General features: G+C 36.8%; 1 protein-coding gene across 1 annotated transcript in view; it reads left to right on the top strand.

The window, feature by feature from the left end:
* Window positions 1-21,222, top strand: part of LOC126821984 (uncharacterized) — a 49,589-nt gene that overhangs the window by 12,274 nt on the left and 16,093 nt on the right. The window contains exons 11-36 of the mRNA XM_050550686.2: window positions 5-206; window positions 619-781; window positions 1,515-1,641; window positions 2,606-2,915; window positions 3,456-3,560; window positions 4,580-4,668; window positions 6,693-6,840; window positions 7,277-7,430; window positions 8,030-8,163; window positions 8,790-8,957; window positions 9,519-9,613; window positions 9,855-9,966; window positions 10,691-10,951; window positions 12,510-12,652; window positions 12,989-13,223; window positions 13,800-13,967; window positions 14,531-14,688; window positions 15,278-15,415; window positions 15,590-15,905; window positions 16,275-16,400; window positions 17,135-17,301; window positions 17,998-18,146; window positions 18,893-19,059; window positions 19,591-19,737; window positions 20,503-20,622; window positions 20,946-21,074. Of these exons, the coding sequence (XP_050406643.1) occupies window positions 5-206; window positions 619-781; window positions 1,515-1,641; window positions 2,606-2,915; window positions 3,456-3,560; window positions 4,580-4,668; window positions 6,693-6,840; window positions 7,277-7,430; window positions 8,030-8,163; window positions 8,790-8,957; window positions 9,519-9,613; window positions 9,855-9,966; window positions 10,691-10,951; window positions 12,510-12,652; window positions 12,989-13,223; window positions 13,800-13,967; window positions 14,531-14,688; window positions 15,278-15,415; window positions 15,590-15,905; window positions 16,275-16,400; window positions 17,135-17,301; window positions 17,998-18,146; window positions 18,893-19,059; window positions 19,591-19,737; window positions 20,503-20,622; window positions 20,946-21,074 (4,231 nt within the window). The remainder of the gene's footprint in view (window positions 1-4; window positions 207-618; window positions 782-1,514; window positions 1,642-2,605; window positions 2,916-3,455; window positions 3,561-4,579; window positions 4,669-6,692; window positions 6,841-7,276; window positions 7,431-8,029; window positions 8,164-8,789; window positions 8,958-9,518; window positions 9,614-9,854; window positions 9,967-10,690; window positions 10,952-12,509; window positions 12,653-12,988; window positions 13,224-13,799; window positions 13,968-14,530; window positions 14,689-15,277; window positions 15,416-15,589; window positions 15,906-16,274; window positions 16,401-17,134; window positions 17,302-17,997; window positions 18,147-18,892; window positions 19,060-19,590; window positions 19,738-20,502; window positions 20,623-20,945; window positions 21,075-21,222) is intronic.

Genomic DNA, 21,222 nt, shown 5'->3' with positions numbered 1-21,222 from the left:
TTAGTGTGCTTGTGGTGTTCTTGGATTCTGCGATAAGGGCAAAACCTGTAATTGTGATGGTTCATCTACTGACACCGTGATTGATTTTGGAAAAATTATCGATTCGTCAAGATTACCAATCAGTTCCGTCAAATTCAAAGCTGGTTCGGGATCGAAGACAGCTAGCTATGTCATTTCCGATGTAAAATGTGCACCCAAACCTATAGGTAACTAATAAGATTATAATGTTCTTGAACTGGAGAATTGAATTTTCTCGAATCGGGAGAATTGGATATTCTTGAAACTAGAGAATTGAATGTTCCTAGAACCGGAGAATTGAATGATCCTGAAGGAGGAGAACTGGATGTTTGTGAAACAGGAGAACTGAATGTTTTTGAAACAGGAGAATCTAATGTCTTGAACAAGTTAATCCAGGGATATGAAAGGCCGAAATGCTTAGAAAACTAGTAATTGGATCTAGGTACATGTACAAAGATATTCCTTCCAGCAGAGTCGAGGTCAATTCCTATTTTACCTTTTCATCACATTTTACGTTCAACCAAACAAATTCTAAATTGGGCCAAAGTTTCTCCATTCAATTCGTTTATTTCCTTCATGAATATTTTTTTAAAATTTCAGATTTATTACGAGATTGCGATGAGATAAAGAAAGATGGCGTGGGTGATAGTGGGCCACAAGTTATAGATATAGATGGTCCCGATGGTCCTCTCCAACCCACCTTAGTTCACTGTGATATGAAAACGTTTGACCATGTTGCTATAACTGTTGTGCCACACGATAAGTAAGATTTATTTTTTTTAAAAAGTCCACTGTTCGAAATGTAATACGTAACAATGTCAGAGTAAAAGTAAAATGTAACAAAGTGGAAAACATACTCACTTAGGCCACAACGGTTTGATTTTCTGTTATTCAGGAACACCAGTTAAACATATATTATACAAGAGCTAAATCTGCCTATTGCAAGTGTTTCTTTAGGCCTGATATGTTATATAAACTATTAACTAGACATTTATTAACATGACCAGACCATAATCAACTCTCGATGCCACCGGATATCTTAGATATTAAGTAGATCAGAACGGTTCAGCCATATTTTGATTTAATTTAAAAATGGAGTACGCTGGTTGCAATTAATGCACACATCTTGTCAAACATTCGAAAGGTAATATCCTCGCTCACAAAAGAGTAAATTGAAATTTCAATATATATTAATTTTCGAACTATCATTGCAAGAATGGCTAGCTCTTTGTTTAAATCCCACATAATGTATCTTTAAAAGCATTCTTTTTATTTCTCCGCTAAAAAAATGAAAAGATTTTGTGCTCTACCGTTGAAAAGATTTTAGTTCAAACGTTTTGAAATTTTAAAATAAACATTTGTTGTTTTACGTGGCTATTCATTTATAAACATACCGAAAAACAGAAAATCAAATTGGTGGGCCTATTAGTTATGTTTTAGTTTCTATTTTATTTTATACCGCCATCTTGATTTTACACCCCCACCTTCATTTTCAGACAAACTCCAATTGTGCCAACAGAATCTGGCTCTACTCCATTAAATTATGTCACACCGTCCGACGTAATAGCTGGTATCATCAATGGATCGGCATTCTGTTATCAAGAAGTCAGCTACACCTGTAGAGTAAGTTACAACATCTGTACAAATAACATTTGCTGTCCATCAATTTTGGGTGGGGGAGGGGGGGGGTCTAGCTTAAGGTCTGTTATTGAGTCATGTCGCGTAGTTTCGCGGCCCAGCTTGTAGGTGACAAGGAGTAGGGTCGCCTGTCCAACCTCGTGGGTTTTTCCAGGTCCGCCGGTTTCTCCCGACTGCTGAAGATCCCTACGCCGAAGCGAATTATTGAAATAGAATACCTCTTTATGTCAATCAGTTTACATTATTCCTATGCCTCAATGAATGAATGAAATCGGGAATTTACGTCTTACTTTTCTGTCCTGACCGAGCTAATGAAGGAGCCTTTTCCCAACTGTCAAAGGTTCTTTTGCGTGCACACCAAGGTGTTCGTGGGACCCCCGTTTTTCGCTCCATCCAAAAGACTAGGCGCTGTTCCTAGGCAATGGGAAACTCCGGGGAAACTTTCTCGGCCAACACCGGGATTGACACGAGACCTCCAGGTTTCCGCACCAGTGCTCTACTCACTGAACACCGCGAGACCCCCAATGTATCATACAAAGCCTTGCAGTTGGCGAATTAGGTAAACACAATTCACCCTAGATATCCTAGATATAGTTATCTGTTATTCATTAAGGGGGAGAGGAGGAGTTGGTTTTAACGCCTACTCAACACAAACTAGGTCATTTCGTGACTAACATATGGTTCAATCTTATTCCCACAATTCACTTGCGCGTAGGGATCTTTAACAGTGGGAAGAGAAACCAGAGGATGGACAGGCAACCCTACTCCTTGTCACGTACAACTGGGAAATCGGAACCACCCCAATTGACCTAATTACAGATCTTATGATCTAAAGTGGAAGCGTTAAACCACCCGACCACCTAATCGCCCTATTCGTTAAGAAAGAGATTGCAGATGATCAAAGATGAATAATTTCAAATAATGCTTTAAACGTTTTTTTCTTTTTCAGAATTCTCCTATTAATATAAATGGTGAACAAATTGTATCTGTAAGTGTTGGTAAGGAATCTAGAAATATTGACTACTTCCCTGGTGGAGAAGGTGTGGCCGGTAATTGTGGGTGTGGTATAACTGGTTCCTGTGTTGAAAAGAATATAACATGTAATTGTGATATGAATGACAATGTTACCAGATATGATATTGGTATGCAGACAAACCCTCAAGACTTACCAGTAAGGTCAATTACCACTGATAGTAGCTCGAATGATTCTTATACTGAAGTTAAAATTGGACCACTGATGTGCGCTAAAATGCAGTTTGGTAAGCCAACAGCTTCTTAAATAAAATCTTTTCTGAATCAATCTTCATTTCGTCCCGATTAGATTATTTTGCTAGGGTTATACTAAAAGAAGAGGGATTAAACGACCTCTTATTGCTAACAAACGATTAAGGGAAACCAGATAAGGGTCGTGATGTGATGACTAGCCATATAACTTCATTGCCAAACAACCTCAACTACATGAAGGTCTAATCATTTGTTTTATAATTCTGGCCAATGCCATTGATGAAATCAATTGTCTTAGAGAAAGCATCTTTCTGTCGGCTAGATGAGAGGTTAGGTCAATTACACATATTATTAGTCTCAAATCTGTGATTAAATTGTACAAAAGTAAACGAAACGAAAGCAGTCTAATTTGTTGTTACTTATACTATAGAAGTGACCGGTGGCCAGCGCAAGGTAGGGAATGCTTGCCCTTTTGGCACGTCTTTCTGGATAAGTTCACGAACTATTGCATTAATTTGTCACTTCGCATTATATATATTTCACAGCTAACTCATAGATTTTATCATTTGTTTAAGGTATTGAACCGAATTGTGAAAAATATCGGGCAACAGGAAGAACTGAACCATACACTTACCTGATAGATCCGGATGGTCCTGCTGATCCTTCTAAACCTGATGACTGTAAGATGATATCTTTTAAACTATTTCACTTCCAAACTTAGTTCAAACACATCGTTATATTGTATGAATTTCTTCATCAATTTCTCAGATTGGAATTTGAGCGAAATTATGAATGCATGTATATTGTATGGCAAGTCCACATCTTATAATCATTCATTGAGCCATTAATGTCCACACTGATAATGATAATGTAATGATAATGATTTATTCTTAATATAGCGTTTTACATACATTATCACAAAGCGCTTTACAAATAATACATAAATCACCTGATACAAAATATATACAAAAAGATTACTTAAAAAACATAAAGGCCTAAAAATATCTAACATTCGAATTTCAGCGGAATGCTAAGACATGTATACTACACGGCGAACCCAAAAATTAGATACTCGTGTATTGTGCCGAAATGAAATGGGGTTTAACGCCCTATGTATCTGTTTTGGGGGATCACGTGGCTAAGTGGGTAAGACGCTGGCTCGCTAGCCTGGAGTTCGGGTGTTCGATCCCTGCATTGGCCGAGAAAGTTCATTTAGATTTTCCGGCGTGGTTTCCCCTTGTCAGTGATGCAGGATGGAGGGCCTGACAAGAACGGCTGTCTAGTCGTTCGGATGGGACGAAAAACCGAGGTCCCGTGTACATATTGGCGTGCACGTAAAAGATCCCTTGGCAGTTGGAATTCGACATAAGAGTAGGCCGTAGCGCCGCTGCCCGGGCAAAATTTCCCTCATAGCACACTGTATGACGTATGTCCGTCTTCATTAGCCCAGTTTAGGAGCAGAACAGTAGGACGTTAAACCCCATTTCATTCATTTCATTTCCCATGTTCTGTTTTGACTGGGCTAATGAAGACGGGCATGCGCCATACTGTGTGCTATGAGGGAAATTATGTTCGGAAAGCGGTACTGCGACCTACTCTTATTTCAAATTCTATCTTTCATTGTTCTTTTACGTGTACGCCAATGTATAAACGAGTTATTACATTTACACGACATTAATAATATTGTTTTAATTTTTAGTAAATGTTGCACCATTTGCTGCTGAATGTCAATTTACAGAGTATCCACCACAAGGTGTTACTATAATACATCACGATACAGAAAATCCCGTGAGTATTAGTTGACAAATTTTCCCCTAACTGTAGGTATATAAATGCAAAAAATAACATATATTGATAGCAATGTGAACTGTCTATCTAAGAAATGTAATGGGACGGCGGGATATCAGATATTCTAGAGCTAATTGGGATGACAGTTTAGACTTGGATTGAGAAATGGACGCTAATAATATAGACTGATAAGGTCACCAAATCAGTGACACCACTGCCCGCCATAATGAATTACCCTTCGATAACGTTTGGTTTCATTATGAAATATAGTTTCTTAACCAAATAGTTATTTTCTCCCCCCCCCCCCCTCCGACTAGCTGATTTCCTTCGGGCCCTCATCACCGTGAAGAACTTTTGTAGAATTAGAAATCGAAATTGGACCTTAGACAGACTTTTTCTCCGACGAAAACACGTACATGGGAAATAAGCCTTACACGTACATAAGGAAATTGGTATTTATTATTATGCATTATGTAAGATTTAGTTAGATATCGCTATAAAAAAGATTGAGAATTTTAATCAAATTACTTTATTCTGAGTGAAGTTTAAAGATTTGATATGAATAGCCCACTCTCGACTTTAATTGCTAAATTTGTTACACTAATAAATAATTTCTTAAATTAAATTATTGATTGGCGACCATGTTTCAATAAATTAAAGATCACGAAAATGTAACACCCTGGAAATTATAAGCATTCAATTTTTAGGAAAGAAAGGATTACTTTGGTTGTCCATGTATATCAAACAATAAATCATTATCTATCTATTTTAGTATTATAACAAGAGGAATATGCTCTATATGTTAAAAAATTTCAATAACAGGATCTAATAAGTTGTCAGTAAACTAGTATGTATGATGACTAAAACATCCTCTTTGTGCATTATACACCCTTGTTAAACACTCATCTTTTATCAAATACATGCACTATTTATATCTCATCAAGGAAACAATATTACCAATAACTTATAAAATCATTAAATATACATTGTGGGAGATTATATAAAGCATTGGCAATTCTCACTATTTCAGTCCAATTGATCCACTTTGAACCGAGAATTTAGCGATTGAATTTTCGGCCTAGCCTCGATCATCATTTCTAAAGTCGGTACGATAAAAACATAGTCTTGATCATCCATTTCATGATTAAATCATGAATGAAAGTTGAGCAGCAAATCGGATCGTAATCCAATAAATATCACAGGCTAGCGATGACATCGAGAGTTGATTATGGTCTTGACATGTTAATTAATGTCTAATTAATAATTTAGATAACATTTCAGACCTAAAGAAAGACCTGCAATAGGCAGATTTACCTCTTGCATAATAAATGTTTAAAGATGCATTATGTTAGATTTAGATACAGGGCGGACTGTATCATGCTTTAATGAAAAATGAATAATATTGATGCACGCTATAACATCACACATTTGGATACAATGTCGGTGCCAAGTACCAATTTGTATCTTCATAATAAAACATGATTAAGTGTTTTAATATTGTTTTTCAGTGGGCAAAAACAATTTTAAATATCATAATTATATACATTACTGTATTTTCCAAAGACTGCCTTGTTTACATGAACCTTTAATGTCGGGGCCATTGATTGCGAACATTTCTTCTTTATATAAATCCGAAAGTACTTTTTCACATTCAAGGAGTTCACACAGCTAAATTATCTTTGACATGGTCAAAAGCACCCTAGTGTAAATTTAAAATTACATTTTTCACATTTAAGGGGTTTACACAGTTCAAATTACTTTGTTGTGCTTCTAGAAATAACCCCCCTTTAACGCCGGGCCGAGGCGAGCTGTATAAATGTGAAAGTATATAATTCAGATTTAAGGAGTTTACATAATTAAAATATATTTGTTGTGTTCGATAGTATCATCACGAAGAGTAAAATGAAAGTTGAGACACAACAACTAAATAAATTATAGGACGCTAAACAACCTACGTCGAAGTCCCCCACCCCCAGCAATAATATTCGTCCAAGGGATAATGACCATGTTATTCCTTATTTCAGTTCAACTTAACGGAAGCCAACTTTTTCTTTGAGATAGTCTACAAGAGAATAATTAGTGATGATCAACTTAGACAGTTACGTACCAGATCAACTTATTGTGTACAGGAATTATCATTTAACTGTGAAAATTATCATCTACATCTTCAAGGTATTACAGACTATTAAAAACTAATACGGAAAAATAATAAAACGTTTAAAGTCAAAGATCAGTGGCATATTGTCTATAATGGCCATATATTTCCAATAAAGTAAAATGATGAGCAAGAAAGTGCATCTTTAGCTCGCTCTTGCTTGTTTCGCCAATCAAATATAAACTGGGAGCTTACCGGCAAACAACAAGCGATGTTTCATAATGGGCATGATCCTTTAGATCCCCATAAACGCATTGGAAAATCCATTCAAGTAATATATATTTTAGAAATATTCTAATACTTTTTTCCCAGTTACACTTGTGAATATAAAGGAAAACTTGGGTCTTTTAGTCGGGGTATGATCCCCTGCCCCCACCCCTCCCGATCTGTGTAACTTTCTTACTTTTCTATAAAGAAAGCAATCTAGTGGACTGATATTGATATTTATTAAAGGTGGGGGTGGTGTGTTCTGGAAGGATGTTGATGGTCAGCGGTATGATTACTTGTCTGGTGGAGCTGAGGGTGATGTGGGCTGCAGTTGTAACGCACTTCAAAATTGTGCTGAAGGCAAAACCTGTAATTGTGATGCTATGAGCAGTAGCCTTCAGTAAGTCGAAATTCTAATTGTGTTTGCTAATTCAGATTTCACGAACCTGCCAGCTTATTAACTAGGTATAAATAGTAAAAAGGCAATATTGATACATTTTAATTAAAATCCCATCAACATTAATTCCATTATATTTTTGGGTTGGTTACTCAACGGTCAATTTCGCCTTGGTCGAGATTGTGAATATTTCACTTCTAATCGACCTACCAATCATAACAGAAAATTGAAAACTTTAGAGTTTTGGGTATGTTGTGTAGAATATACCTATCTATAACATATCTTTCCTTGTCAGTCCCTTTTTGCAAGACTTTAGGTGATATTGGAAAAAAATTACAAAACGCCCTTCTCAGTTAGCTTTTATCGTTCATTAAGGTCTTCGACCTAACTCGAAGTAAACCAAAGTAAGACGTCACCGTGGAAATTTCTGTTCTTGAATATCCATGGGTGAGTCCCCGAGATGATAATTAGAATGGATCATTATTTATTAGCCTTAAGTGTAGTTGAATCTTAGATGTACTATCAATAAATTAAATGATGCTGATGCTGACGATGATCATGATTAAATTACTTGTTGATGTGTTGCTATTATTTTCTTTCAGGACCGATTTCAATGAGTTAGGAAATGTAACCCATTTACCCGTTTCATCACTAGACTTTACTTCTGTCAACGGTCAGCTTTCAGCTGGTGCCAACTCTAGTTTAGGAGTACTGTTAGGTCCATTGAAATGCTATGGTAAGTTAATGGTATATTAAATGATCTAGTACGATTCGAACTACAATAGATTTACCAATTTGAGTGCTTTTCACCAGGAACTGGTCCCAAAGTGTTATTCGTTTTGTTCTTCTTCTTGCGGACAAAGCTCTTCGAAGAAGGCAATTAGAATGAAATTGCTCATCGATTCCAAGAAAGCGGCGGTGACAAAATTCTCGGTCTTTGGTTCATTTAGTACTCTCGTAATTGTTAATAAACACAAACGGCACAGTTTTGTGAATGTTCGGTATGCCGCAAAATTATGCACCGGCTATTCAAACTGAGTTTGATTTAGATATTAATTATTATTAAAAGTTCAATGGGGACACCGATGATCGATTAACTATGTTCTTTTTACTAAAACTATCCTTGTCTGATGCTACCCGTGTTCATTTTCGTTTGCTTGAAATAACTGTATCACTGAAGACTAAGGTTCTATGAATTTAAGAGTCCCAGTTTTATCCATGGGTGAACTGGTTTGTGTACGTTACACACCACTAATCACGTAATCACACAAATACTGTAAAATAAAATATTATGATTGTCCGAATAATATATAATGTGAAGGGAATGTTTCAATTTATTATACAATTTCTGGTTTTAAATAGAGACTTTCCCTACCTGCTATGATTTATGGGCCTACATGAGAACCAGATCGTTAATTGGAGAAACACCAGTAGAATCTGGTAAATACACCATCGATCCGGATAGTTCTGGTGGTGTTCCTGCCTTCACCGTAACCTGTAACTTTCCATTTACGTCAGTTCCTGTAGATGGTAAGTAGATACAGCATAAATATAGTCTATTTAAAATATATGGTACATCAGCTCAGAACACCATAGATTGGTAGTTAAACTTAGTAAAGTACTGTTGTGAACGGGTGCGTAGATTTTTAATATATATTTGTCAAGTTGAACCTTATTTTCAATATTAAGTACAGAGTAAATGCTATGAGTAGATTTGTCTACTCCAAAATGCATGCAGGTACCTAGCAACCCAGAACACAGATGCCCAGTAGAAAAACACGGACATTGATCCAAGGGGCATCCGGAAGTGTCCACTATGACTGTAATGACAAGGTCTTTACAAATTGTGGAACTGCAAAAATATAAAAGCTGAAGTAATTCACAAATGAAAAAAAATATATAAAAATTTAAAGGGAAGTAATTGACAAATATTGTAATATGAACGGCTGTATTCTTGTTATAAATGTAAATTTATGGATTTTGAACAAACGACAAATGTCGGATTTCCTAGCTCTTTAGCCGTATTACCCATATCATAATTCTTGGAGCTTAGGTAGAGAGAAAAACAGCAGCAATATTCTTTATTTACAGGAAGTGGTGGTGCTCCAGGACTCGGCCAGTCGCAATGTTTTGAAATCGTATATAAAGATACAATGGGAAACCCAATTACACCAGCACAAATATCGGTAAGAGGAAATGTGTAACTATAATGTACCTAACAAATCCCAAAGGTTAGTCGTCGACATTAGGTTAAGCAACGAGGAAAATAGAGACAAATAATCTATTGGACTTCATAAATGGCCATGTATAAACTTCATGAATGGCTATGTATCAATAAGCTAAAATTAAAGTAGTGACAATCATGGTGAGATTACGCCATATACATTGATTTGCAAAAATATGAATTATGTTTTTTCTTTCATCAAGGCTTTAGTGGACAAATCGAAGGCGTGTCAACAGTATCTTGGTTATGCTTGTATCAATGCTCCTAAGACCAAGAATGTAAATTTCACTACCTGTGATGGCAAGGCACAAGTTGGTAAGTACCGCAGTCGTAAAAGAGGTAATCGTGCATACATAGCTCTTCAGTTCAACATTACGTGATATTTTAACGTAAGGACCGTTGTTGTTATTGGGCACGAGGCTGATGTCCCCCGTATCCCTACCCAAATAAATAGTTGAAACCCATAATTATTGGCACATTTACATTTTTGTAAGGCACAAAGCAATCAAATTGTTGATCACCCGGGTTAACCTGAGCAGAAAAGGCCGAATATTGAACTAATGCTGATCATCTACAAACCAAATTGCTTACTTCTCTGTAACCTAAGCAGAAAATGGTTATCACCCAGCTCGGTCAAGACAATCCTCTAATGAACATCTACACCAAGTTTGAACATTCTGTTTCAATAAGATGCAATGGTTTTGTTTTTTAAAAAAAGTGTAGCGTCGGACAGGCGGATTGATAAAATATAAGGTGACGGAAAAACAGATAGCGAGACAGATAGGTGGACGAACCAATTTTAAAGTGCCTTCACGAAGCATTGCTTTCATTGTATTTGTCCAGGATACGTAAGGATGGTGGCGTAGAATCAATAGATACCAATGTAAATGTTAAATAGTCATAACTTACTTTATGATGGATCGCTGTACATTAATTTTAGTAATAGTTTATTGGATTGTGCATGATCTTAAAACCTGTACATAACTGCTTTATCACTAGATTAAACCCATATTGAATATTTTTCAATTGTCGTCTTCAGGTTGGGCTTTAAGTGGTGGATATGACAGCTGTTCTTGTGGTTTAACTGGTACCTGTGAAGGTGGACCACAGAATTCATGTAACTGTGATGTACAAGATGGTACCAAGAAAACAGACGGAGGCTCTATCTACAATACGACACGATTACCTATCTGTGAAGTGTGTTTAGGTTTGGACAGCGTTGACACTCTCCCGACGGGTCAACAGACCAGGGGTAGTGGATTTAGTGTCGGGACTTTGAACTGCCTTGGATATGACTTTGGTAAGAACAAGCTATCTACACACATGTATTTAGGCATTTTAGTTACAAAAACCTTTTTAGGCATGTAGTTATAAAATCTGCTATTAAAGTAACGATGAGTGAATTACTTAAACATACATTATGCAAAAGCTAAATCTGCCAATTGCAGGTCTTTCTTTGGGCCTGAGATGTTATCTAAATTATTAATTAGACATTAATTAACTTATCCAGACCATAATCAACTCTCGGTGGTATCGCTAGCCTGCGATATTTACTAGATTAGAACCAGGTCTGCTGCTCCTGATTAAATAAGAAAAATTGTATAACCGAGACTATGTTTTGTATCGTACCGACTTTAATAATAATGATCGAGGCTAGGCCGAAAATCCAATTGCTAAATACTCGGTTCATGGGGGATCAATTTGACTGAAATTTTCAGCAAATTCCCTTTACATTATCTAATTATTAACTATTACAGTGAGAATGACATGCTCCTTATCTAATCTCCCATAATGTATCTTTAATCCAGGCTTATATGTACTTGATTATTTAAAATTTAATTAAGAAAATCAAAATACCAAAGCTAGAAAGTCTCACCGCTTAAATTCAATCGGATTTAATGCAAGCCCATCAATTTTGGAACAGCATTGATCGATGGAACATTCATTTAGCCATATCTTTGTAAATACTGAAAGAAACTGAACAGCATTGATCGATGGAACATTCATTTAGCCATATCTTTGTAAATACTGAAAGAAACTGAACAGCATTGATCGATGGAACATTCATTTAGCCATATCTTTGTAAATACTGAAAGAAACTGAACAGCATTGATCGATGGAACATTCATTTAGCCATATCTTTGTAAATACTGAAAGAAACGGAACCATATTTTGGACAGATATTCTTGTGAGAGATTCAACTTTCATATTATGTAGTTTGCAAGGGATTCTAAAGCGCTAAATCGCAGACGGAGTCCTTAAAGGGCCAATCTCGATTATATTTTGGAGAATAAAACTGCTTAAGATTCCTTAAAGTTTTCTACCTTAGGGCCGAGCAACTAACCCAATATACGTGATACGTTTTCAAACAAAAGAAGACCGGCTTTATTATATAGTGTGTTTGGTTAAAACCAGACTTATATTTTATAAAAATAACGTATGCACTGTATAGACTTTTAAAGGAACGGCAATAGATTATCAGTGACCCGAAATCTTAAAACGGTTACGTTTCCGGATAAGTGGTTTTGACGTTCACGTCCAAACGACTCAATATTTTGAGCTGAAATTTGGAGACAAGGTTAATACACCATTCCGTTCTATTTTGTCGCTTAAATTTCATACGTACACGGAATTTTATTTCTGAGACTCTGTTAAAATCGGGATGGTCCCTTTAGGCTAATCTCCTAACTCATAATGTTACCTCACGCACTTTGAGTTTTGATATACCGCTGTGGTTGGTTGTGGAAGCGGCTATTTGTTGAGTTCTGATTATACGCCTGTGGTTATAGGAGGTGGTTATTTGTTGAGGTTTGATGTACGCCAATGTTTATAAAAGACAGTTTTTTGTTGCTTTTCAGATGGAAAGAATAATTGTAATGATCGACGTCTAACAAGAACCGAGGATAAGGTATATTATCTAGATACTGATAATGCATACTCCGGTGAAAAACCTTTCCCAGTATACTGTGACATGGTACCATACCCTGCTATGGGTATCATGGTAAGTTATGAACTATAGAACAACACCCTTTATGATATCGTCTCTGTTCTCGCTCATCGGACTAGTGGAAGATAAGATCAAATGAATACATACTTCTTGAAGATTTTCTGAGTCTTATTACTAGTGTAATTAGTAGTGCTGAACTGATTATCGCGTTTTATCGTGTTCCCTCCCTTGTAGTAGATTTAAACTAGATATTTATCACAGTCCATTCGGACATCTTGTGCAGCGTTAGCTGTTTGTTTAGGACAAGTGTCTCCCAGGGATTCATTTCATTTTATGAAAACTAAAGAAACCACAGTTTAAATAACGACATCATTTATAATTTCTTTACAGGAAATAAGGCCTAAAGAGTCCGAATACCAAATCCCTGCCAACCAACCCTTTGATATCAGCATCACCTACTTTGTGTATAGCCAAGAACTAGTAAATCAACTGATAGACAATTCTTATTACTGTACACAAGAGATCTATATCACATGTAATAGTGGTTCTTTAGATTTAACTGGAACTAATGGATGGTATGCTAGAGATGGAACACCACAAGATGATTGGGGAGGAAATATTGGAAGTACGTGTTTTGTTTTACATTGTTCATCTCCTTTTCTAGTGTTTGTACTTAATGTCATGAACTTTGTGAACTTATTAATTCCTAATATTTTAATTTTAAGGGTGTTGGCCCGTCTATTTTATGGTTGACATTCTTTACAAATTAAAAAAGAAGCCTAAAGATCAAAGGAACATTTGAGGAAACGTTTCATTACTTGTAAAATTTAAACTTGTGAAATTCTAGAGAGATACTCATTGAATAATTGTTGCTAATATTTTGTACGTAGTGTTATTACATATATGTAGTCCAATTAATAATAAATAATAATAAAAAGGAATAAACAAAGGTAGTGAGAATCAATTAATAAATGTAGCTATTCAATATTTTTAAAAAGCGGTGGGAAGTTTATATTCTTTCGATTTTGTATCAATTTAGTGTTGAAGAACACAACGCGTTGTATTGGCTTAAGGCGCCTTGATACAACGAATGGCACTGCATGTTATTTGAAAGAGTAACTTATGGATGATGAGTTTTCGATTGTCATATTATACTTATTGTATAGATCATGCTTATACAATCTTTTAAATATTATTACAGAAACAGTAAAATGCCAGGACAATGGTGCCGACTGTAACTGCAATAAAGCCGGAAGTCAGATTGATGGAGGTATTTTGGGTGATAAATCTAAGTTACCAATATCAAGAGTTAAGCTTGGACCAAGCACCACGGCCAGAACTCTCGCAGTTGGGGCAGTGAAGTGCTATGGTAAGTTATATTTTCAAACAGTCTTTGTGCGACCTGATGTTGAAACTTTATATCTTGAATGCCCATTTTAATTAAAAACTTTAGTTAATCATGTGTAGAGACAGTGTGGGGAGGATAGGACGGATACGATCAGATTAAATGTTATAGAATATATGGGTTTATGGGACTTTTGTTATGGTTCTCGTCCACCTGATTTTGTTACTTGATTTTGTTGATTAGTATCGATTGTATTTGATTGGGAGCCGCGGTGGCTCAGTAAATTAGGCACTGGCTCACTAACTAGTAGGTCCGTTGTTCGATCCCGGTTATGTATCTCGAACATTCACCGTTTTTATCCAGTGTGATTTCCCCTTTTCGGTGAGCGCCTGGTGGAGGAGGGCCTGGTGGGACGAAAACCCGGGGTCGAGTATACGCACAAGAATCCACGACAGTAGGTCACTGTCCGGACACCATAATCCTTATTGTAGACTGTATGGAGTATGCCGGTCTTCGTTAACCCGACTGGTGCAGAAAAACAGGACGTTAAACTCCCATTTCATTTTATTTAATTTCATTTATTTTAGAAATCAGAGCTGACTGCTATGATATCATGAAGAGTGGTGATACTAAAACTCCATACAAGAACGGAACTTACGTCATTGACCCTGATGGTCCGGATGGCGTTGATCCATTTATTGTTAAATGTCATTTTGATCAAAAGGGGGACAACGCTGTTACTGAGGTAAACGGTATTAGCTTTATACTATTTTATTTGCTATTAAACTTTACATTATAAATACACACTATTTGTTTCGCTATTACAAAGTTATGAATCTGACTTGCACTTTCGTTGTAACCCAATTCTACAATTTCGCTATTACAATAGAACACTTCAAATTTATGCCACTAGATTGTATATGCTAATATAAACGAGAGACCTCAAATGCATGCAACTAGTTCGCCGCCTCCCTTTCAAGTAAACTCTATTATTTCGTTATTACAACAGAAACACTTTAAATGTATACACTATAGTTGCCGCTTCCTTTCAAGTAAATTCTGTTATTTCGCTATTACAAAAGAACACGTATTTTCCATGCTTGTACTCTTCTTTTAAAAAAATAATTATACTCTATTGTTTCGCTTTTGAGTTTGATTTGTTATTTCTATTAGCGATGGACATGGTTGCATTATGGTCACTTATTTCACCACACATAACAAATCAACATATGAAATCCACAATTTTATTATTTATCCAGATCGAAGGGGTAGAGACATTTTAAATTATATCACACATAGCAATTTTAAACTTTTATTTAACTTCTATATTCAAGGTTCTTACTGAGGCTCAAGGACCTAGATTTTTAGATGGAAAGACAGTACCATACTCATATTCCATACCTTATGAATACAAAGGAGCAACAGAAGAACAGATAAACGTTCTGGCCAGACAAGCTCCATTCTGTCATCAGGTACTAAATGTTTATTTTGTGAACATGATCAAATGTGTGGAGAGAGAGAGAGAGAGAGAGAGAGAGAGAGAGTACTACCAATATGTAATAGCCTTATGACTGATAATCACCCGGTGGTTTTAAAAAGAGACGTTGCAAAACGGAAATTGAATAATGACCACTGTTTAATTACAGGGAATCCTTTACGAATGTACGGCATCACCAATATCTGGTAACGTCAATTATGAACTAAATAATGGATTTATCTCACCAAGCTTTGGAACCGGTCCCGAGACCAATGTTAGTTCATGTCCATGTGATCTTCTTGGAACATGTGATGGTTTCAAATGTCGATGCGACGCCCAAGGATCAATGGTAGCCAACGACAACGGAACAATCACAGATAAAAATCTTCTGCCCATTACAGAGGTCAGTGCCGGTGGCCAGACAGAGTCTGGTGCAAGAGCAGCAGTTGCCGTCTCTTCTGTTCAATGTTCAGAAAGACCTGTCGGTTAGTATGGGTTATTTGAACTTGTAATTAATTTAATTTTGATTGTATTATTGCCGCTTTGATTCCTTGAAACTGTATACAGTTTACCTGTGAGGAGAAACCTAATGATAATTATGAGCATCACTGATAACGACCAATTAGCAGTAATCAAAGGCGCAATAGCCAAAAGTACATAGATTGAAAGCGAGATACCACACAAGAAACTTCGCGATGTTTATCTGAGTGCGGACAACGGCTTTTGACAACAAATCAACGTTCTCGGTGTTTATTGACAGAAACTTAAAATTGATTGTCATAGTTCATCTAGCCCGTAACCGAAACGACACAAATTAATTCCGAAGAATCATTATGCCTTCCACTTCTTTTCAGGGTTCCCCAAGGATTGCGAAGAGGCTCACAAACGTGGATACAAAACTGGAGAAGTTATGATATACCCATCAGCTTCTTTAGATCCCTTCTTCGTTTATTGTGATATGCAAGTAAAACCCGGTCACGGTAAGTGTCTACCTAATAATAATATTGGGAGATTCAGGGCCGTTGAGAGAATTTTTATGTCCAGAGTAAGAACTATGCAAAAAGGATGGTTTCTAATTTTACCACTGAATAACCAGAATAGGACACCAGGATATATATTTGTGGGCTTCCTGTGACTTCATGGGCCCCGAAGCGAAGAAGAGCCTACCGACCGAGCCCCCTCTCCATGGGCCTGGGGAGGTTAACTGTTATAAGACATAGCTCAATTTGAAACAATTCAAATACAAGAGTAATAATTTCTTGATAATTTCTGCCCCACAATTTATTTTCTAACGCCAACATCTCTTGTGGCAGTATTTACCATCTCATTATTTTATCATGCTCGGCTAACAGCTAATTCAAAGCAGAGTTACTTCCCCTGTCACCGAAACTTGGTTTCACCTTTTCAGAAGGACTGCTCTGCTAATCCTATAGGAGAATCTTATTGAGTCGCACAAAAAATTGTGCTGGGGTAATTTTATGAAAATATAAACATTGCGGGGAGTGTGCAATTAATGGCAAACCCATCAAGATCTAGTAATTATTAATTTTTACAGAGTATTTGCCATTGGAAATGGAGTTATTGTAGCTTTCATTTATATGACAATGTAACTTGACGACTATTACTCCCTTTACGAAGTTGCATATAGGCGTATGTTGTTTTCCTGGTAACCATATTCCCGCAATTGTAGGCCTACACATTTTATCGTTTATAGGTGTGGCTATTATCAATCCAAACTTAGAACCAGAAACAAACGTTCCTTTTAATGGTCAACCTATAGATGTACCATACAAGGGACTCACGAATGAACAAATTCAAGCAATTGTAGATGTTTCGTCTAACTGTTACCAACCCGTGAAATATAACTGTAGAAATACAGCAGTAAGTACCTATATTGTTTTCATTTTGTTGTTGAAAATTCTAAATATTGTCTAATTGCGGTTGTTAAATATCAGTATCGTGTTAAAATTACCAGGTTTGGTTTTTATTGAATCGTGATTTTGACGAACACAACCTTACCTATGACTACTGAATCCAAACTGTAAGATCTTTAGGGGCACACTGATCAGAAGTGAATATTCGCTAGTCCCCTACAGTCACTGATGGGGATAACATCCATGCGGCTTAATTAGCCCCAAATATTAACTTTTTTCCTTCTGCAAATAAACTTGTAGAACATGTTTTTAAGCATTAGAAAAATAAATATATTATGTAGGTAAAAATTATTTCCTAGTTTAGTGTAATTGGGTAGGAAAAATGAGTTAAAGGCACCATTCTGCCCGGACTGTAGCGTTTTATGTAAACAATGCACGCGCCATTAAGCCAACGATTGACGCCGCGTGAAGTGACCTCACATGATAAAGCAGTCATCTTTTACAAAGCTATTAGTCTTCGCAATACGTCTGTAAAACAGATTAACCGGAAGTAAAATTTAAAATCGCTAAATTTAAAATGGATCCTGATATATATATATATTATATATCTTCCATTAAAGACACGCTTTATCATCTTTTTGAGCTAGTAGTTTTGTCATTCAAAAGTTAACGCTCGTAGCTTTATAGTATTGTTCTCTTACAGTTCATATCAGCTAACAAATTTTCATGGAAGAGTATTGATGGTAGTAGTAATAGCTATTTTGGAGCTGGTTCACCAGCAGGAAGAGATTGTACATGTGGCAGCGAAAATCTTTGTGGAGGTCAAGGCGGTAAAGCCACCATGCAAAAAAGGTAATAGATAAGTCCCGTCTTCCTCTGCTACAAGGCAGACAAGTATGAACAAAATGTCCGCACGCCGTTTCAACAAATTACAACTGTTGTAACTAAATTTTCCTTGCATCCCCGACTTTCAATCAAAAAATGTTCACACGCTAATTTAATCGCTTGTTGCCAGCAATCAAACAAGTATTTAAAATTAAAACCATATTTGTTTATGTGAATGGATGCCAAAACTTGTCCATTTTTTTAATGATTTTGTTTCATATGGGAGTATTTTGTCACCACCCCTGTCCATCAATCCTTTAGTGTACAAGTCAGTTAAACCTAGGTTGAGCAATGACTTTTTGGAAGAATTACTCCCCTTGTCATAACACACGTCCACATTCTTTTCTTTTCACTGGAAAACTAAGTCTACATAACAGAAGTAGAAAAATCCGCCGAAGTTTCTCGATTGTCAAGATCTGTGATAATAATGCCTGGTTGACGGAGACAACGTGTACACGTCGTATTATTTTAATGATATTCCTACTCCATGGAATTGGCAGACCTCAATGTTGATGTTTCAATTTGAAAATGAATGTGTACGGGTTCCTTGTGTTTTAAGCCTTTATTTTAACATATTTTAGACATTGTTATGCCTTGGCACCGGTGGATTATGTTGCCTCTGATCCCTTATGCTACGTTTTCATGTTGACAGATTTACAAAGAGTAAAACCAAAGTCTTATATTGCATTTAAGTTGATGGTTGTCTATTTCAGGAACTGTAACTGTGGCATTGGAGATAATCAGGATCGAGTTGATGCTGGTATCTTTTCCAACACCAAAGAATTACCAGTAAGGAGTCTTGTATTCTCACCTACAGGGAAATCAGGATCACAAGGAAATATAACTATTGGTCAACTATATTGTGGACAAACAACACTAAGTAAGTACATCAATTCACAAATATCAATTCGCAATTTTAAAGACGTCAGGCGGCCGGGGTGGCGTCCTTACTATGCTACTACGGCGACGGAAAATTGTCTCAGAGCGCGTCAAGATCGCCATGAGTGGTAAATGCATGGTGGAAACGCCAGAAATCGTGCTGTGGTCTCCATGGTCGCCAATGATCGTCGAGTCACGGCGTTTGTTTTGAGCATGTTCAAAACAAAAGCCAAGGCTCTGCGATCTGACCTCAAAAACTGTTAGAAAGCGACTTTTTTCAAGTTTGTATTTTTGGGGGACATTTTTTCGCGTTTCGTTTACGTTTGCCGGTGACACTTTGCATTTTCTGGTCGCCGTACGGTCGCAGCAGCGCAGTAAGGGCGCCAACCGGTCTGACGGGGGCATTGGATTAAAAAAAAGGTTCGCCTTTCATGCTATAACCGTTACAAAATAGATAATGAAAAATGCATATACAATGTATTGAAAAATTCAGTCAAGTTATGAGATTTTTCATCTGTGTCTCGTCTTTCAGAATTCGATGAATGTACAACAGGATTCCATGATTGTCATGAGTTAGCAAGATGTTTAAACACTGACGATGGATTTGAATGCGTTTGTCAACAAGGTTACAGAGGCCAAGGACGATGGAATGTTTGGGCGAACGGAAGAGAGTGCTTTGGTAAGTAATCTTGACGCTTAAATCGTGTTTTTGTGACGAATGTGCTGTTGATCTTTGTCGCACGTCCGTTGGCATGCTTAAGTTTTATTGGGGGGGGGGGAGGCGTTAGCGTTGTATCATAAAGTCTACCATTGAGTCAAGTGGCGTGGTTTTGATTCCACTGTCGTACGTGACAAGGAGTAGGATCGCCTGTCCATCCTCGTGACTTTTCTTAGAATCCTGCTAAAGACCCCTACGTGCATGTGAATTATAGAAATACAACTGAACCCTTTGTTAGTCCCGAAATGATAGTTTGTGCCAAGTGGACGTTACCCCCACCCCCCTCTCTCTCTCTCTCTCTCTCTCTCTCCCTCATGTTTTATAAGAAGATCTACTTAGTCGTACGGATGATGCGATAACATGAATGCTCATTTGATATTCAGAGACGACCCACGGTAGTTCCGCTGTGGTTACCTCTATGATTGCAACGGGCAAAGGATTTTGAGAAAATCTACTTAGTCGTTCGAATGACACGAAAACTTTAAAGCTCATCTACTAATCAGAGGGTCATTTAGCAAATCCTTTGATATTTGATATTCGGGCACGACCCATTGGGTCGGTAGTAGTGCCGCTGTGGTTACCTCAATGATTGCAACTGACCCAGGATTTGTACTAGGAAAATCTACCTAGTCGCTCTAATGGATGAATTCGGAGACGACCTATAGGACGGGTAGTAGTACCGCTGTGGTTAACCCAATGATTGCAACCAAATTCTCTTCTTTGCAGATGATGATGAGTGTGCGTTCTTACCATGTCCACATTCAGCTGTTTGTGCCAACTTCCCCGGTTCTTTTAATTGTACCTGTAAAGCTGGTTATTATCAAACAGGTCCGCAACAATGTCAAGGTAGGTACAAAGTTATGACTGTATGTAAGTAAATAGGGAAGATACTCTAGAATAACTAAATGTAGTGAAGTTCAAAGCAAAATATCTTTATATCAAAAAATTCCGATTATGATGCTGGTGATTAGGAAACATTCCCAGAAAATCCGTGAGATAGAGAAAAATAATAAAGTAAACCAATATACGGTACAATAAAAGTGGCTGCTCAGCACATGATATAGAAATCAAATGGGGTCAAACAAAAGGTTAGATATTTAAACTCGAAAGAAATTTCAGTTTGGTGACGCCTTTTCTTCATCCTATAACTATTTTTATCTCCCATTTAGACGTTGATGAGTGTGCTGAGAAAAAGGATAATTGTGATCCAAATGCTCGATGTACTAATACTGATGGTTCATTCTTCTGTACCTGTAAACGTGGTTATAGAGGAGCTGGTACTGATGGTACATGTGAACGTAAGTATTAAATTTCTCAGTATCAATTAATAGGGTTCCGAATAAAAATAACAAAGAAATCTGACGCTGTGGATGTTATCTGAATTCAAAACTGTTTGGCACTTTTAAAGGAGAACTGCCAAATATATTTTACTCCATAAAACTGGTT

The sequence above is a fragment of the Patella vulgata genome, chromosome 5 (genome assembly GCF_932274485.2).
Source record: "Patella vulgata chromosome 5, xgPatVulg1.2, whole genome shotgun sequence".
NCBI classification, from domain to species: domain Eukaryota; kingdom Metazoa; phylum Mollusca; class Gastropoda; family Patellidae; genus Patella; species Patella vulgata.
This window is presented reverse-complemented; position numbering and strand designations above follow the sequence as displayed.